General features: G+C 45.0%; 1 protein-coding gene across 1 annotated transcript in view; it reads left to right on the forward strand.

Moving 5' to 3' along the window:
• The window catches only part of Baiap2l1 (BAR/IMD domain containing adaptor protein 2 like 1), a 95,285-nt gene that overhangs the window by 75,160 nt on the left and 1,983 nt on the right, over positions 1-18,142 (forward strand). The window contains exons 4-13 of the mRNA XM_055598513.1: positions 1,035-1,096; positions 1,194-1,265; positions 1,783-1,920; positions 2,765-2,917; positions 5,129-5,296; positions 6,010-6,157; positions 8,266-8,473; positions 9,008-9,085; positions 11,000-11,192; positions 17,855-17,892. Coding sequence (XP_055454488.1) covers positions 1,035-1,096; positions 1,194-1,265; positions 1,783-1,920; positions 2,765-2,917; positions 5,129-5,296; positions 6,010-6,157; positions 8,266-8,473; positions 9,008-9,085; positions 11,000-11,192; positions 17,855-17,892 — 1,258 coding nt within the window. The remainder of the gene's footprint in view (positions 1-1,034; positions 1,097-1,193; positions 1,266-1,782; positions 1,921-2,764; positions 2,918-5,128; positions 5,297-6,009; positions 6,158-8,265; positions 8,474-9,007; positions 9,086-10,999; positions 11,193-17,854; positions 17,893-18,142) is intronic.

Below are 18,142 nucleotides of genomic sequence, written 5' to 3' on the forward strand. Positions count from 1 at the left end.
CTTTCTCACCCACAGCTGTTCAGCTTGCCGTTAAAATTCCTTGCGATCTAGCTCCTGACCTATAAAGCAATCCACCAGTACATTTTGTGGTGGTTTCATATGGCAATGGCAGTCATTCCAAATGAGTTTCTATTTTCCTACTTGTATTCATGAGAGCTGTGTGGTTTCCGAGCTGGGTAGGTTGGCAGAGAGGTTCTTGTCCACCTTTATCAGAGGAATGGCTTTAGCATGTGCCCCAACTGTAAGACCACTGCAAACCAGGTGGTCTCTGGAGGAGGTGCCTTTGCCCTGGAACAGTCTCTGTTTCAGAGACTGCATCATCCCAGGAGACCCAAGGCAGAACACTGTCCCTGCTGAGTTTCCCTGGGTGCTGCTGTTTTCCACAACAAATACATGAACTAAAATGAGAAAAAGAAGATGATTTTTCTCTGTGATTAGCAGATAACCAGATTACTCTGGGGATTAGATAAAAATAAATCCTCTGTTTCTATAATTAGTTACTGTGATGACTGACATAATCTTTTGTAAAATAATTTCTAAGTTAAATCACAGTGCTGAAGAAATGGCTTAGGGGGCAAGAGTGAATACCAGCGCTGTCCTTGTGGAGAACATGAGTTTGTCTTAGCATAGTCATCAGGTGTCTCATGACCACCTGCAACTCCAGATATGACACCCTCTTCTGGCCTTCACAGGCACACCCACGTGGCACACAGTCATACAGACACATAAACAAAACCAAAGTCTGTTTTGAAAAGTTAAATCAGATAGATAGGATTTGGCTGCAGGAATGTGTAAAATGGAAAGACGAGAGTGAATCCAAGAACAGAGCAGGTGTTCTTAACCCAGGAGGAAGTTAGTTCACAGAAGTCCCTCTGCACCTTGGGGACTGGTCCCATTCTCCACTGGTCTTGGGGTTTACTATTTGAAGCCCTTGAGGGCAACTTTGTATCACTTGCTTCCACTATCATGTTTCTAATTATGCCTTTGCAAAACCACCCAATGGCTTCCCCCTAAGTGTCTGGTTTTCTTCACAGGCCATGTCCTCATAGAGATTTCCAGCACCCACAAGAAACTCAATGAGACTCTTGATGAAAATGTAAGTGGACAATTGTTATTTCTTAAAAATATTTTTTGTAATATTGCCTAAAACTTAAATACAATATGAATTTAATTTTTTTTTATTTTGTCAACAGTTCAAAAAATTCCATAAGGAAATTATCCATGAGCTGGAGAAGAAGACAGAACTTGATGTAAAGTATATGAATGTGAGTGTACTTTTTTCCACCCTGGCTAACCCCTGAGCTCTCGACCTAAGAGAAGTTGACACACTCACACACACCAGGGGAAATGTGTGCACCTGTGTGTGAGGCTGAGGGTGGAACCCTGGGGCCTGGCGTAGGCTAGGCAAGCACTCCACCGCTGAGCTACATCCCTAGCCCCTGAGTGTCATCTGTGTGTTCACCAAAGCACTTGACTGACTACCCAGTGTCTACAAGCCTTTGAGAAAAGAGGGAGTTAAAAAGGAGAGGCATTTTATCTTTAGAGAGCTGCTAATAAACAGAAACAATAGAACTAACAACTCCTAAGGGTTCCAGTTGAATGGTAGGGATCTTGGGTGTAGGAGTGAAAATAGTACGGACTGGCACTCTTAAGCCCCATGAATGGAGACATGTGAGTGTGAGGGTATCAAGGCCAGTCAGCCACACACCGTGGAAGTGTGAGCAAGAGTGGCTTACATGGAGGCCTGTACAGCGCCCCAGTGAAACAACATTTGACTTACAGGCCACTCTTAAAAGATACCAAGCAGAACACAGGAACAAATTAGATTCTTTGGAGAAGTCTCAGGCCGAGTTGAAGAAGATCAGAAGAAAAAGTCAAGGAGGACGAAATGCACTCAAATATGAACACAAAGAAATTGAGGTGAGCTTTTCAGCAATATTTTTCTTTGTCAATTATGCATGTACAGTTTAAGGGAAGGCTCACCTCAGTCAGCTGTACCATATCGCTCCCATCTGTGCTGAGGTAAAATATAAGCATTCCAAGCTGAGTGTGTGACACATGCCAGTAATCCCAGCTCCCTCAAGGCTGAATTGTAAGGGTCTTAAGTTTGAGGCTAGCCTGTGCTACATCGTGAGATCCTGTCTGAAAGAAGAGAAAAACAAAGCATGCGTAACTTGACTTGGTAATGCAGGGTTTTCCAGAGTTGAGGTAATAGCACATGGTACCCTTAACCTCAGGGTAAAGAAGGGGACCTTTGTGGTTAGCATGACTCCCTCCTGTTTGTTTCTTTGAGGTGGGATCTTACTGTGTGGCCTAGCTAACCTGAAACTCTATGTAAACCAGACTGGCTTAGAACTCACAGAGATCTGCCTGTTTCTGCCTCTCAAATGCAACTATTAAAGGTGTACACCACCTTGGCCCTTGGGAAAATGAGGCTTACTTTAAGTCCTGTAATTGGCACCTGTTAATTGTGACCAAACCTGAAACTTTCCAGTTCCAAAGTATTTTGCAGTAGAAGAGAGTCATCGCTAGAGTACAGAATTGTTTTATGACAGCTGCGCAGTGGGGACCTTTCTCTTCATGTGAGGCAGTGGCCTAAGGATCATGCTGTCTGCTCAGGCCGGGTTACAAGTGTTTTGTCCGATGTTTATCTGCATTTAGTGTTCACTCCATAACCAAACTAAACTAAAGATGGCAGGGATTAGTGTCATGCCATGCAGCAATCAGATGCCTCCTGTCATGCTTCTATTGTTTATTTTCGTAGTATGTGGAGACTGTTACTTCTCGCCAAAGTGAAATCCAGAAGTTCATTGCAGATGGCTGCAAAGAAGCCCTGCTTGAGGAGAAAAGGCGCTTCTGCTTTCTGGTGGACAAGCACTGCAGCTTCACCAGCCACATACACTACTACCACCTGCAGGTGCGTGGGCGGCAGAGGGCACAAAGCATGGTGGCGGCTTGATCTTGTATGTAAAAGTCCTTGAGAGGCCTCTCCTTACAGGTTAGACAGTACAGAGCAGTGGACCTTTACAGAAATACAGGCGGATTGAATGATCAAATATTTACTTATCATTAATTTAATAGTTTATCCATATTTGAAATCGCTTGTGAAACAATAACACACTTGGGGCTGCAGTCGCAACTCAGTTGATAGAGTGCTTGCCCAGCATGCACGGAGTTTGATCCCTAGCACACTGCATAAACTGGATATAGTGGTGCACACCAGAAATCCCTAGGAAGTGAGGCCAGAGGATCGGAAGTTCAAAGCCATCCTAAGCTAGCTACACAGTGAGTTTGAGGCCAGTGTAGCTATGTTTCAAAAACAGAATAAAAAGACAGTCTAAAAAGTCGCCTTTTTATAGACTCCTATGTATCCTGGGTGTCACTGTCTTTACTAGCACCAGTCTCTGGATTGGTCTATATAATCATGCATCTATATAGGATTCCTGGCAGCTCTAGCCAAGGCCATAGGCACCCTTTCCCCATTCACACCCATCTAGACATTGAGTTTTGTTACCTTTTGCTTTTGTTTACACTGCTCACTCATGATCCCCTCAACCAAATGGCTGGCTTAGTTCCCTCCTTTTAGCAGCTGCAGCTGTGAGGCCAGAGCCCAGGAACAATTACACGGTGTGTTAAATTTCCCTTCCTCCTTTTTTTTTTTTTTTTTTTTTTTTTTTTTTTGTTCTTTTAATTCTCTTGGCCCAATGTAAGCTAGCATGACTAAGATCAAACATTCACTATTGTTCATAAGCAAGTGTGACTTAAGAGAGTGTTCCAAAATAGGAGAGGTTCTGCAAGAGCTAGACCATAAGTCAACTCTCAAGGGGAAAAAAACCTGCACTTTTGTGTGCATGTGTCACATCTTCTGTAAAGGTGTTGTAACTTGAAGGATATGTAGCTTCCCAATTCAAATACGTAAGATCTAAAATGGTTCTTTTAAAAAGAAGAAGAATCGCTGTCTCCAGCGCTCACTTTTGAGCGTGCCCTAGTGCAGAGCCCACAGTGCACTTACAGAAATTAGAGCAATGCTAGAAACACGCGTGCTTCCATGCTGAGGGCCTCCTGCCGTGGCAGGGTGACAAGGCCACAACTTCAGAGGGATAGAAGCAACCTTGAGCTTCCATCCTGGGGCACTGCCCCACTATGTCAGGAGGTAACCTAGGCTAGTTTCAGAACGCTCTAGTAACTGACAAGGTCCTTCTTAGACTTAACAGACTTAACCTTGGGTCCCAATAGTACTCAGTAGAGCAGCATAAACCAATCCTACTTCTTTCTGTACCAGAAGCATCTTCGCTATCTGAAGGCTGCTTTGTGGTTCCCCTTATTGCTCATAGAGCATCCTAGTCTTTCCTTTAGTCAGTGCTGGCAAGCAGTCCACAGTATGCCACTCCCCAGCTCCGCAGGGTCAGCAGTGTGTGAGTGTGAAAAAGAAAACTTAGTGTTGTTGCCATGCAAATTAGCCCTCCTCCCTTGTCCAACCAGAGTGCTGCCCTGGAAAGGGAGTTTATGGAGCCTCAGAGACTCCCACTGCAAGAGCAGAGCCAGGCTCATGGGAGCAGGAGTGGCCCCTCAGCTTCAGCCACCAGAGTTGCAGTGTCTCAGCTCTGGCAATGTGTCCCTCCCTGTGCTGCCACTCAACTACTGTGCCAAGCTTGTGAGATGTGACATGGGCATCCCTTAGCAATACACACCCCCACCTGCTCCCTCCCACCCCATCGCTCCACCTATAGGCTCTTTCCCACAGGTAGACTTCCTGGAACAGAGTCTGATTTGTTTTGATTTTTAGATGTACATGAACACACACACATCCCATGCATACTAAGCATGTACTCTGCCTCTGAGCTACTCCCAGCCCCAGCAGGATTCTTAATCATTTATAGTCCCGTGTTAGCTAGAAGTTCTGTTCAGCTGAGGAAGCAGGTAAGTTCCCTTAGGTCCTGAGCCTGTCTCCTCAGCAGTCAAGACACAGATATTCATAGTTGCTTAAGCTGCTTGCTGAATTAGACTCTGAGCCCCCACGCCTGGTGGCAAATTATTAATATACCAATAGAGATGTTGCTTGAGGTGGCGTTCATCAGCTTTTCAAACAATGCAACTTTCTTTAATTTTGTTTCTTCTGGATTTATAGTCTGCAGAATTACTTAATTCCAAGCTGCCCAGGTGGCAGGAAACCTGTTGTGATGCCACAAAAGTACCAGAGAAAATCATGAACATGATAGAAGAGATAAAGACGCCCATGTCCACCCCAGTGTCTGGGACGCCACAGCCATCACCCATGATCGAGAGAAGCAAGATGGTAGGAATCAGTCCTCTTCTGAATGTTTCCTAGTATGAGTTAGTTCAGATTGACTCAGAGGACCAGCCTGACTGGTGACAAACACCATGACCCCTCCTTTCCTATTCCTGGACCCTGTTTCCTCACCTTTTCCCTCTTCCTTCAGAACTGGAATTGACTGTGCAGATGTTTTATACTATACTGCAGCAGGAGGATCATAAGTTTGAGGCCAGCCTAAACTGCATAGTAAGGTCTTTTTCCAAAAGAAGAAGAAAAGAAATGAGATGTCTGAGAATTGCTTCAAAATAATGCAAGCCTGGTTTGGGAATCTGGGTGAGGGCATTTGTGGGACAAGATTAGCCATAAATTGATTGTCATCAAAGCTTTTGTGCTAAACAATTAACATAACACACGCAAAATTCTTTCAAAAAATTGTTTTGAATGTAGTCCTGTAATCAAGTAGCACTTAAGAGGGAGCCTACCTAGAGTATTGTAATTCTAGCACTCGGGAGAGAGCATAGAGCAGAGGCAGCTCTCTCTGAATTTGAGTACAGAGTGGTCTACACAAAGAGTTCGAGGTTAGCCAGGACTATATAATGAGACTCTTTCTCTAAATACAGGAATACTTCTGAAATATTCACAACTAAGTTAGTGGGGTTTCTGCCATATGATAAAAGCAATCCTGGAAATCTGTATTTTCCTAATATTAGACTAATAAAGATTTGTTTCTCCAGATTGGGAAAGATTATGACACCCTTTCTAAATACTCACCAAAGATGCCCCCAGCTCCTTCAGTCAAAGCCTATACCAGTCCTTTGATTGATATGTTCAATAACCCAGCAACAGCTGCACAGAGTTCAGAAAAAATAAACAACTCAACAGGTAAAAGATTTAGTTTGATTTCTTTTATGAAAACTTGTTAAGTTATTTTTTCTATTTAATTTTTAAAGGTTTGTTTTTATTTGTGTGTGGTATGAATATGTGCTACCTGTGTTCTAGTGCTCGTGGAGGCCATGAGAAGGTATTAGATCCCCGGAGATGGAGCTACAGGTGATTGTGAGCCACTCAGTATGGGTGCCGAGAACCAAATTCAGGTCCTTTGCCAAAACAGGAAGTATTCCTAACCCCTGAGCCATCTCTCCAGCTCCCTTTTTTACATTTTAAAAAATAACTTGTCAACTAATTTTTTTTTTTTTTTTTTTTTTGATAAATGTGTTATAAGGGAAAGGCAGACACACAGGTATAGTGGATACATACAGCCCTGACCTTGAATAACTTAAACTTCAAGAAATAAGTCTGGAGCGGAGAGGGTAGCTTCATGGTAGAGCACTTGTCTAGCTTGTGTGAAGCCCTAGGTTCTACTCCCAGTATTTGGGAGTAGGTTGGGGGAGTGGTGAGGGAGATGGACTAAATAAGATCTAAACATTAGACATTTGATAAGTGACATGTTTCTAACACTAATCTGGCTCCTGGCAGATGTCTACAGAGTAAATATGTTCTTGAGAAGTATTTTAAAGAGTTTTTTGTGTACCTGTGTGTGGGTGTTTGTATGTGAGTACAGTGCTTGTGGGGCCAGAAGAGGGACAGGATCCCTTGGAGCTGGAGTCAGAGGCAGTGGTGAACTGCTTGCCGTGGGTGCTGGTGACCTACTTCAGATCCTCTGCAAGCGCAGTGCCTGTTCTTAACCACTGAGCCATCCCTCCAGCCTGAGAGGGGCTATATTTAAAAATAAACAAGCTTCACACAGTGTTCCATATCTGACAGCTCCTTCAGTACAAATCTCATGTTTTGTGCTCTGGAGAGAACCCACAGATTACAGTATTCAGCTGTAGGGTCAGATGAGAGATTGCAACAAGAGATTTCTATAAAGACAACTGAGATAGCCACGTATGGTGGTGCACGCCTTTAAGCCCAGCACTTGGGAGGCAGAGGCAGGGTTGTTGCTGTGAGTTCGAGGCTAGCCTGGTCTACAAAGTGAGTCCAGGACAGCCAGGGCTACCCAGAGAAACCCTGTGTCAAAAAACAAACAAACAAACAAACAAAGACAACTGAGATAATAATAGGGAAAATAATAGCCTGTAGTTATTTGCTTTTGAAGAAAGGTAAAGTATATAATTCATTCAAATAACTCTGGTTCTTTCTGGTAAAAGCCAAGTGAAAATTTCTGGTAGAGTTAGTGCTTGAAGTAATTAGAGACATGTTAAGGAATAGCAAAGTTGGTACTGTAATTGTTATGAAGATGCAGTAATAAAGCAGGTATTTTAAAGCCCTATGCCAGTTTCCCATTTCCTGGAATGGCACATATCAGCTTGTGTTTAGACCATGGTAGTGTAGGGCCTGTGGTCCCAGCTGTCCCCAGTAGCTATTGCTGCCGTTTGCCGGTTGTGATCTGGACCAGTCTTGGAACTCTTTTTGGGCTCAATTCCCTGTACATCAGTATAGCAGTCACAGCCTTCTCCGGGGGCTGGCTGGTGGCTGTAGAGCACTGAGATTCCTGACAAGTAGGTGCCTAACAAAGGGAACTCAGCAGCTCACGTGTACACGCTCAGGTGTAAAGCCAGAGCACCAACATTTCCAGCTTAATCCTTTTCCTTGTAACTCAAGAGAAAGGCAGTGGGTCTAAGCTGTCACCTCAGCTGCCTCTGTGTTTCAAAATGAAAGAACAGCAAAGCGCGGATACTTCACCTGTGAAAAGAGCAAGCCTGTCTGCCGTGGTACAGGTGACTCTGGCACTCCATGCTGGGCTTCTCTTATAAGGCTCTTGGTTGCTGGGCTCCCCTGCCCTCTATGAAAACCTGCAGGCAGAGCCATACCACTTTCCTCCTCATGGCCAATGTGAAAGGTCTAGAAATAGGCCAAAACTTAAGCTTCCATAAAAGGATCGGGTAGGCAAGATACAGAAATAAATGGTTTTCGGGGGTCACTCATTTGAACTTGCCTGGCAAGCATTCTTTGAATCATCATCATCATTCCCTTGCTCACTTCAACAGACACTTCGGAAGATCCCAGTTTACAGAGATCAGTTTCTGTTGCAACTGGACTGAACATGATGAAGAAGCAAAAAGTGAAGACCATCTTCCCTCACACTGCTGGCACCAATAAGACCTTACTTAGCTTTGCCCAGGGGGATATCATCACACTGCTCATCCCTGAGGAGAAGGATGGCTGGCTCTATGGGGAGCATGACACTACTAAAGCGTGAGTTGGCACAGACTTATCTGCATCAGGTTCAAATGGACTTCACCTCAGAGAGCTGCTGTCTTTCCTGTAAAATGCACATTGTCTGTGGATGTAGGAGCCCTTTATACTTCTTTATAGTTTGGTAGCTGCTGTTATTACAAGCTGTTTTGTGCATGTATATAGGTGAACTTGGTGCAAGAATAGATTATCAGATCAAATTATGTCACTGAGACAAAAGGTATAAATGTTTTATAGTGTATGTGTGTGTGTGTGTGTGTGTGTGTGTGTGTATGTACAATGTGGAGGTTGAAGGACAGTTTCCAGGAATCTCTCTCTCTCTCTCTCTCTCTCTCTCTGTGTGTGTGTGTGTGTGTGTGTGTGTGTGTGTGTGTGTGTGTGTGTAGGAGACACCTGAAAAGCCTCCATTTCATTCAGCCCCTTTGTGAGTGGCTAGCCAACCCACAATGTCATCAGGATATCCCCAAGTGTGAGTACTACTTATGTCCTCCCTCACATATCACAGATGGCTTTCTTCTTTCTCTTCACTTTTAGAAGGGGCTGGTTCCCATCATCATATACAAAGTTGCTGGAAGAAAATGTGAAGGAAGCAATGTCTGCCCCTATACCAAGGTAGGGCATATGGCCCAGCTCTCGAGCAACTGAAACTTTACCTTGACCCCAATGTCCCCAGACACATTAGAGTTACAGCCTAGATATGCAGCCACCCCGGGATTAACCTTCAACACTTGTGATAGGAGCCAGTGTCTGCTCCTCTGTGGTTTTGTGGTTCATGAGCTTCCCTGGCTATCTGCTACGACAAGGCCCAGCCCAGCCCAGCCCACCAATTCCTCACCCCTCCCTGTTGCCACCAGTTGCAGTACTAAGTCCACAGCACACGTTCTCTGTCTTTTATTGGCAGGCAATTATGTTATGCAGCACGCTGCTGAAATGTTCTCTCACCTTGAGTGCTCTGATTTCTCTTTCCTTCCTGTGTCCTCTGGTTAGTGTCCTCTACAGGTCCTTTTTTTTCTTTACCACATAAACATTCACACTTCTCAGGCTCCATCCTCAGCCTTCTATTATCTGTGTCCCTTGGGCTACTTCATCTTTTTATTTTTTTCACATTTTATTCATTTTGGTGGGGGAGGAAGCAGGTGCCACAACACATATGTAAGAAGAAGTCAGAAGACAACCTGCAGGAATCAGTTCTTCCCTTCCATCATGTGGGTCCCAGGGCTCAGACTCAGGCTGTCAGGCTTGGCAACAGGAGCCCTTTCCCACTGTGCAACTCACCAGCTATATTCATTTACCTTTATACTTGCAATTATATCAGTGGACCTCCTTTGTCACCTACATGCTGATAATCCCCAATTCTTTAGTCTAGTCTAGGTTGTGACAATAAAAATAGCTGTCTTGGCGCTGGAAAGATGGCTGAGAGTTTAGGAATGCATTCTGCTCTTGTAGAGGGCCCAAGTTCAGTTCTCAGTCAGTTGGCTCACAACTTCTATACATTTAAAATCCTTAAAAAAAAAAAAAATACACACACACACATATCTTAGAGACAGTTACAAGTGCTTTAAATTGCAACCCTATGAGATAGGGTTCTACTTTGAGGAAACTGAGGCACAGAAAAGTTTTAAGAACTTGCTCACCAGGTGTAGGGGTACATGCCTTTTAATTCCAGCACTCAGGAGGTAGAGGTAGCCAGATCTCTTCAAGGTTAAGGCCAGCCTAGTCTACACAGTAAGTTCCAAGACAGCCAGAGCCGCTTGCTCAAGAACATACAGCTAAGACTACAGAACCAAGACTGGAACCCAGTCACAACCTGCCCGGGCTAAAGTATGGGTAATTTTATAGTCTTAGTCAAGCTGGCTGCCCAATTGACCCTCAGGAATAACATGTCCACACTGAACTGGTCATCTTTACCATAAACTCTCTCATGCATGCTACTCTCTGACCTCTGGACCCTCAAAGTCCATGCTCAGCATCCTTCAGGCCCTCTCCTCAGCAAGTATCTCTATATGCCTTTCTAGCAGGGTCTAAAAATGCTGGTGTACCAAGAAGGAAAAACTGTTTGGGGAATGGTTAAGAGTTGTTTTTTGAGACAGGGTCTCAATATATAGTTAAAGATAAACGCAAATGTATATACAACATGCACACTTAAGCATAATAAACTACTATGTACCTAGGTAGCACAGTGCTGTAAACCTCCTCCCGTCACCTTTCTTTCATGCGTGTGGGTATTTCCGTGTGTGTCTGTGTACCACATGTATGCACAGTGCCTTCAGAGGCTAGAAGAGGGCACTGGATCCCTGGAGATGGAGTTAGAGATAGTTGTAATCATGTAGATGCTGGGGATCAAGTGGCACCCTCTGGAAGAGCAACCTGTGCTCTTAACTGCTGAGCCATCTCTCCAGCCCCACTTCATCTTTTTCTATCAAGTCACTGTCTGTCACCCTAGTCCTTGTCTATGGGGTGTTTAGGGTGTAGGGGTCCAAGTGACATGACCCTATCTGACTTGGCTCCCTGACTTTTGGCTTTGAGCCCTGCACCAGTGAGAAGCATCAGTACTGTGGACCTGACTGAGAAGAGCAGCGTTGTCATCCCACCTCCTGACTACCTGGAGTGCCTGTCCATGGGGGCCACTGCAGACAAGAGAACAGATGCTCCCAAGACGACTTCCACGTCTACCTTCAAAGCCGTAGCGCCCAGATCGGATGCCACATCCACATCTCCTGTGAGTGCTGACTAGAGGCCCCAACTGGAGGGGCGGGCTCTGCTCAAGAGGGGATTCTCTTCTTCATAGATACATACTCTTCCCTGTGCTCCAACACCATGCCCCCTTGCCTTTATACCTTATCTTGTGTAGGACAATTGACACCATTAGTTTGCTGGGTCTTATTGCATATCTCCTTGCTTTTTGTCTTAGTCTTTTAATCCCCTTCCTCTGCATTTTGTTCCTTTTCTGAAAATGGGGACTTTGAGCCAGCAAATGTGCAAGGATTGTCTTTAATCTTAAACTACCCTATGAAGGAAAGCAGAGGGCTCAGGCTCTTAGCCACCTCCTTGCCCTCAGCAGCTGTAGGTGGATTATCTACAGAGCACCTAGCACAAACAAGCAAGCCCCCAGCTTCTTTGGAACTTAAATCCTAGTGATTAGAAGCACATAATAACAAAAAACAGGATAAAAGCCATGCTAAGAATGAAAATAAAGGAGGTACAAATGAATAGGGTGACATCCTGAGTGGTTGTGAAAGGTTAGATCTTTTTAAAGTTCAGCACCCCAAGATGGAACCCTGAGAAAGGGGGAGAAAAAAGTGAGGAGCTGGGTCGAGGCCTCTAGGACCCCATGGAGAGCAGCATGCTGGGGTGGCCTTTAGGCTGACTGAAGAGAGCCGGGCCTCATTGAGTATAAGTTGTAGGGAGAGGCAAGACCTTCAGCCCAAGCTTGTTGAGGTTCATTCCTGCATCTAAGAGTCACCCCTTCTGTTCTAAAGGACAGTGGGCATCATGGAGCAGTATATGTGACTATGGTTTCTCTCTACCATTACCATTGGCATTCTTGGTGTTCAGTGTCTGCTGAGACCAGACAAACCTTGACCTTCCCATGCTTTTTAAAGTGTGTGTGTGTGTGTGTGTGTGTGTGTGTGTGTGTGTGTGTGTGTTTTTGAGACAGGGTCTCAATATATAGTTAAAGATAAACGCAAATGTATATACAACATGCACACTTAAGCATAATAAACTACTATGTACCTAGGTAGCACAGTGCTGTAAACCTCCTCCCGTCACCTTTCTTTCATGCGTGTGGGTATTTCCGTATGTGTCTGTGTACCACATGTATGCACAGTGCCTTCAGAGGCTAGAAGAGGGCACTGGATCCCTGGAGATGGAGTTAGAGATAGTTGTAATCATGTAGACGCTGGGGATCAAGTGGCACCCTCTGGAAGAGCAACCTGTGCTCTTAACTGCTGAGCCATCTCTCCAGCCCCACTTCATCTTTTTCTATCAAGTCACTGTCTGTCACCCTAGTCCTTGTCTATGGGGTGTGAGAGAGAGAGAGAGAGAGAGAGAGAGAGAGAGAGAGATCACTTACAGTACAGCCATTTGAATCTGGATCCAAATCAGCTTTATACTTCATAAGTAGTCAAGAGGTATCCCATTGACTCTGGTGAGTCTTTCCCTTCTGTCTCTTTCCTTGCTATTATTGTTGTTTAGAACAACCAGGTTGTTCGTCCTGGAAGGTGTCCCCAGACTAGGTTATGCTGATCACACCCCTATAGTGCTTTTTATGGTGTCCCCTTGCTGTACTGTGTTTCTGGAGCTCCAGGCCAGTCAGTTTCTCTCTGCTGCACTGATCACTTGTCATTGGGAGTCATCACAATTTCTTTTTGTGATAGCAGCAGTAATTGGTGGCCACCTGGTTGTCTAATGTGTTTTAGGGTTAAAGAATCCTGTCTGAGACAGGTCCAATGGCATATGCCAACTACAACAAGAGACTGGAAGTTCAAGCCCAGCCTAGACAACTTAGCTTCTCTTTTCTCCAAATGAAAGGAGAGGTTGGGTGAGCTCAGTGGTCAAGTGCTTGTACATAGCACTCATGAGACTCTGAGCTCCATCTGCAGTAACAACAACAAACCCTCCAGCACTTACTTGGTCCATGGAACAGTTCCAGTCGGTTTGATTGCTTGTTATTTTGCTGAGGGTTAACCCCAAAGCTTTGTTGGCTAGACATGCACTCTACCACTCAGCTACAGCCTTGCAGTTTTAGAAAAATTATTTTATGTATATAAATATAATCAATAATAATTTTATTCCTCATTTATCATTTTATAGTTTAAATAAGACTTAGCTTTATTTTTAAACATCTTACTTGGCTAAATCATAAGCTACTGTCAATATCGGGAGACTCAGTCAGTGTGGTAGCACATGCATTCAGGAGGTGGGGGCGGGATACCTGTAAATTTCAAGCAAGACTGGACTAGACAATGAGACTGTCTCAGAAACACCACTCCTCCGAGAGGGAAAAAATGGTCTGCTCCCTCTTCTGCAATGTTCCTGGGCCTTAGAGGGCATAGTATAAACACCTTGTTTAGGATTGGGCTCACACGGAAGTCCACACGCAGCTATGTATGGCTACAGGTTTTTGTTAAAGAACAGAGTCTAAATTTTGTCCCGGTCCCTTTGTAAAATCTAAAGTACCTAATAACTACATCCTTATCTAAAGTACACTTTTGGCTAGGGGTATAGCTTTGTGGTGGGTACGTGGATAGCATGCACAAGATCCTGGGTTCCATCTCCAGTACCACTAATAATAAAATAATAAATAATAATAATAATAATAATTAGGGGGATAGAAATATAGCTCAGTGGTAGAGCAATTGACTAGAATGTGGGAAACCCTGGATTTGACCCCCAGCACCATTCAAAATAAAAGCATTGATGTGGTTTGGATTTGGTTTGGTTCTGTTTTCTGAAAGCTAGAAAAATGTTAAAAAAAAAAAATTCAGTAGTATTTATTTCTAGGATATAATTAACATTGAATTATATTTCTTTTGATACAGATTTAGCTAAATATAGTGGATAGATGTATGGATGGATGAGTGGGTAGATAGATGGATGGACAGGTGGATGGATGGACAGACAGACAGACAGAGGAAGATATTTTCACCTCTAGTCCCAACCTGACAGCCACACACAGTAGAATCATAGCATTTTCTCCTGCCAAACCAGCTAAGCCACTGCTCCAGGACCCTGCCTGGGCTCTGCTGTGAACTGGCCTAGCTGGGTACTTTTAGGGTGGAATGTGTTACAGGACCTTGGGAAGCAGAGAAAAAGGGAGAGCACAGAAGAATGACAGCCACTTCCTAAGGTCCTGCAGCGGATTGAGAGATATCAAAATGAAGTCTGTAGCAGTGCTTATCAGCACAAGGAGGAGAAGGGAGCTGGGAGCCCTGACTAATAAAAGCACATTCCACTGCCTTCTCTGCTATTTACCAAGGACCTGATAAGATGCTGGATTGCCCTTCTGATCCAGAGAATAATGGAAAATATCCGCTAGTTAAAAGTCAAGTCACTAGAAATAATGGGAATGTAGCTCAGTTGTTAGAGTGCTTGCTTAGCATGAATAAGGCTATAGCTTCACCACATAAACCGTGGTGGTGCACGCCTGTAACCCCAGTACTCAGGAGGCAGAGGCAGGTGGATCCAGAATTCAAGGTCAGGCCAAGGAGAGACCCAGTCTCAGACAAACAAACAAGCAGTTGGCTTTCAAAATCCAAAGGCAGAGAGAGGTACTTGAGGGTCCTACCCAGGCTTACGGGACTCCCACTCCAGTACTACTAAGGATGTTTACTTTGCCTTATCATAAAACAGAGGAGAAGTGACCCTACACAAATGCAAAGGCTTCATGGTTACAAGGTGAGGTTGGATGATGGATTTGTATTGTTTTTACCCGCTCAAAAGAACAGGCGTCTCTTGAATATTTAAAGATCCTATGCAAACGACAGGGAGAGGTGCCAGTCTTCTGTGGACAGGCCACCACAGGTAATTGCTACTAGCTCCAATCAGGAGTCCTGGCGCACAGAGCCATCAGCAACAGAGTTAGTGCTGCTTCACAGAGGTCAACTAAGGAGCAAGTGTGATGGCTGTTTTTGGTTTGGGACTCTGTGGGGTTTTGTTGTTGATGATTTAAATCATCCCTTTTATTAGGTTTTTTTTTTTAATTTTACATTTTTTAATGAGTACTTGTCTGCATGTGTATATGTATACTACATGCATGCCTGGTGCCTGGAGGGAATCAGAAGATGGTATTAGATCCTCTGGAGAAGGAGTTACAGATGGCATGTGGATCCTGGGAATTAAAATTAGGACCTCTGCAAGAGCAACAATGGTTCTTAACTACTGAGCCATCTCTTTTTGTTTGTTGTTGGTGTGTGTGTGTGTGTGTGTGTGTGTGTGTGCGCGCGCGCATGCACGCGCGCGAATTTAGGGTTAAGGCTAGGCTTGAACTCAAGTCTGTCCTGTCTCCAATTTCCCAGATTCTATACTACAGATATTATCACCACATCCAGGAAAATGGCTGTTCTGTTGAGTTTAAGGTGTCTTGCTATATAGACGAGAGTGGCTTTTAACATAAAATCCTCCTGTCTTTATGTCCCAAGCGCCGAGATTTCAGGTGTCTGTCATCACTCTGAAATGGCCATCTTTACTAGGTGTTCCAGGTCCACTAGGGGCTTTGAAACAGGGTCTCACTATGTGGCCCCGGCTGGCCTCAAACTCTTCTCCCGTTGTAGCTTCCCAAGTGGGCATATGGGTGATAGATACCAGACCTGGCCTTAAAAGTGAATTTTTGTGAAGTGATTGTAGAATCTGCAACAGATCAAGAAACAACATCTTTAGATGCTCAAAACCCCTGTGCAACCCCCACACAGTTACTGACTCAGAGTTCTCTAAGGCTAGAATCCCCATGTCCTGGCAACTGAGGTCTCATGGGGACAGAATGGATCTCTTGTTGGACTTCTGGGTGTTTCTGCCTGGGGCTGTAAGAGGCCTGTCTAGAGTGTGTTGGTGTCTGTGGCCACATAGGGGCACTTTACTTTCAAGGATTTGCTGTGTTTGATTCTCTTAGTGTGTTGAATGCTGAGGTGTCTTAAAGTGAACTTGTGGTTTCAGGAGGGTTGGCAGCAGGTGTTGCCAGGTAGAGAACTTTCTCATTTCCAGTTGAGGATATGGTGCTGTCTGCCTCAAGGCCACACAGGATAGGTCAGTGTTTGCTACACAGGGGAAAGCAGAAGGGAGTGGTTTCCAATGGGAAGAGGTTTGTGGTAAATGAGGTGGCCTGGAGCTTTGAGGTTGCTCTTCCGGTCTGCCTTCTGGGCACCAAGAGGCTCCTTCCAGACTGAGGCTGTTGCCTGGCTTGCTTCTCTTGGCAGTCTAATCATGCTAGCAATTTGACAGGCAATCGACAGGTCAGACCTCCTGATGTTCTTTAAAAAAGAAATCACAAATAGCTCTTAATCATCCCTGTCATACAAAGTTACATCAGAGATGACTTGTCCACAGGCCTGCTAAAGAAACTGAGTGCCCTGCAGGAAGAAATCACTTGCGCCACTTCAAGCCTGATTAAGATGTGCCAAGCCAGGCAGTCGTTTTGTGCTTGTGATGAGTATGCACCGTGCTAGATGACTGTGCTGACCTGGGGGGAAGCCAAGCCTGGGGTCACTGCCCAGGTGCCTCCAGCCTGCCTCTGGGTGAGACAGCCTATCTTATCAGCTGAGTTCAGTGTGCAGGAGCTGCTGCCCTGTGGGGGTCCTGGGCCAGGCTTCAGCCTCAGAACCCACACTAGCTAGAGAGGCACTTGCTTTTAATCTACAATTGTGAAGCCTAGGAAGCTCTCTAGGGACTTGACTGCTTGGCTTAGCTTGGCTCTGGTGCATTACATGATATTCTACTGCCCTCTGCTGGGTGGTGCTGAGGTCAGTGCCATGTGCTCAGGCAGTGATCTCAGGAATAGCTGGAAAGATTTTGAGATGGTAAAACTTTTAGAATTCCAGAAAGGTGGTCCAGACACACCAGTACCCCAGCCAACAGCCTAGAGGTGTGTTGGAGGGAGGCGGTACCCTTGTCCTGCTGGGAGGCTCAGAGCTCTGCCACACACCCGCAGTACTTGAACAGAACCTCAGTAAAAGCTTCCCCTCTTGTTGATCCCCTCCCCTTTCCCAGGATTGAACCCAGACCTCTCACAAGCTAGGTTAAGTGTTCTACCAAGCCACGCCCCCCCAAATGGCTGACTCTAACAGTTAGCATCAGTCTCCCAAACCAAGTTACTATTACTTTGATATCATTTTTGAGGCCCTTGAGTCTGAGACGTTTCTGAAAGTGCTTCCATGCTTATGGCTCTGTTGTTCAGTTTAACTTGGCAAGATCTGAGTTTCTGTGAGCATTCATGATGTTCCATGCTGACCTGTGTGTGTGCACTGCTGCCACACTTCAAGGCACCTCTTTACTCTGCCTCCTGACACACTTCAAGGACCCTCAAGGTTCTTGGCTTATTCTTTTGGAATCATTTGCATACTAGGCAGTCTCAATGAGCGACCACGGGATGCTTTTAAACATGAATAGCTTTAAAGATTTATTTTTGTTTTTGTGTCTGCATGTGTATTTGAGCACATGAGTACAGATTCCAGGGCTCAGGTGCCCTGGAGCTGGAGTTAGGGGTGCTTGCGAGCCTGTATGTGGGCGCTGGGAACTAACCTCAGGTCTTCTACTGGAACAGCATCGTTCACTGAACCCTATCTCCAGCCCCATGGTGGCTTTAAACTTAACTTTGCCTGTCTTTACCTATGGGCATTATCAAAATGTCCCACTTTCAAGCCTTCCGTGTCTTTCTGTCTTTCCTAGAGCGATGCAAATGGGACCGCAAAGCCGCCATTCCTCAGGTATGTATACCCAGTGCACAAGGTCAGTGGAATGTTGCCTTTTCTGCCAAGGGAGCGGCCAGTAATGCCCCCACAGGCCCTTCACAGAGATAGGGGAAGCTGAAGTCACTTTTCTTGTAACCATAGGCTTTAGGCAGTTTAGGCGTAGAGAGACAGAGCAGCCTGGTCCAGATTTAACCCATGGCAGGGTGGCCTGTCCCAGAGGACTCCTTCGGTCAGACTCGTGACTTGTTCCCTCACTTGGTATACA

This window comes from Psammomys obesus, unplaced genomic scaffold, assembly GCF_907164565.1.
Source record: "Psammomys obesus unplaced genomic scaffold, mPsaObe1.curated_primary_1811, whole genome shotgun sequence".
In the NCBI taxonomy this organism is placed as follows: domain Eukaryota; kingdom Metazoa; phylum Chordata; class Mammalia; order Rodentia; family Muridae; genus Psammomys; species Psammomys obesus.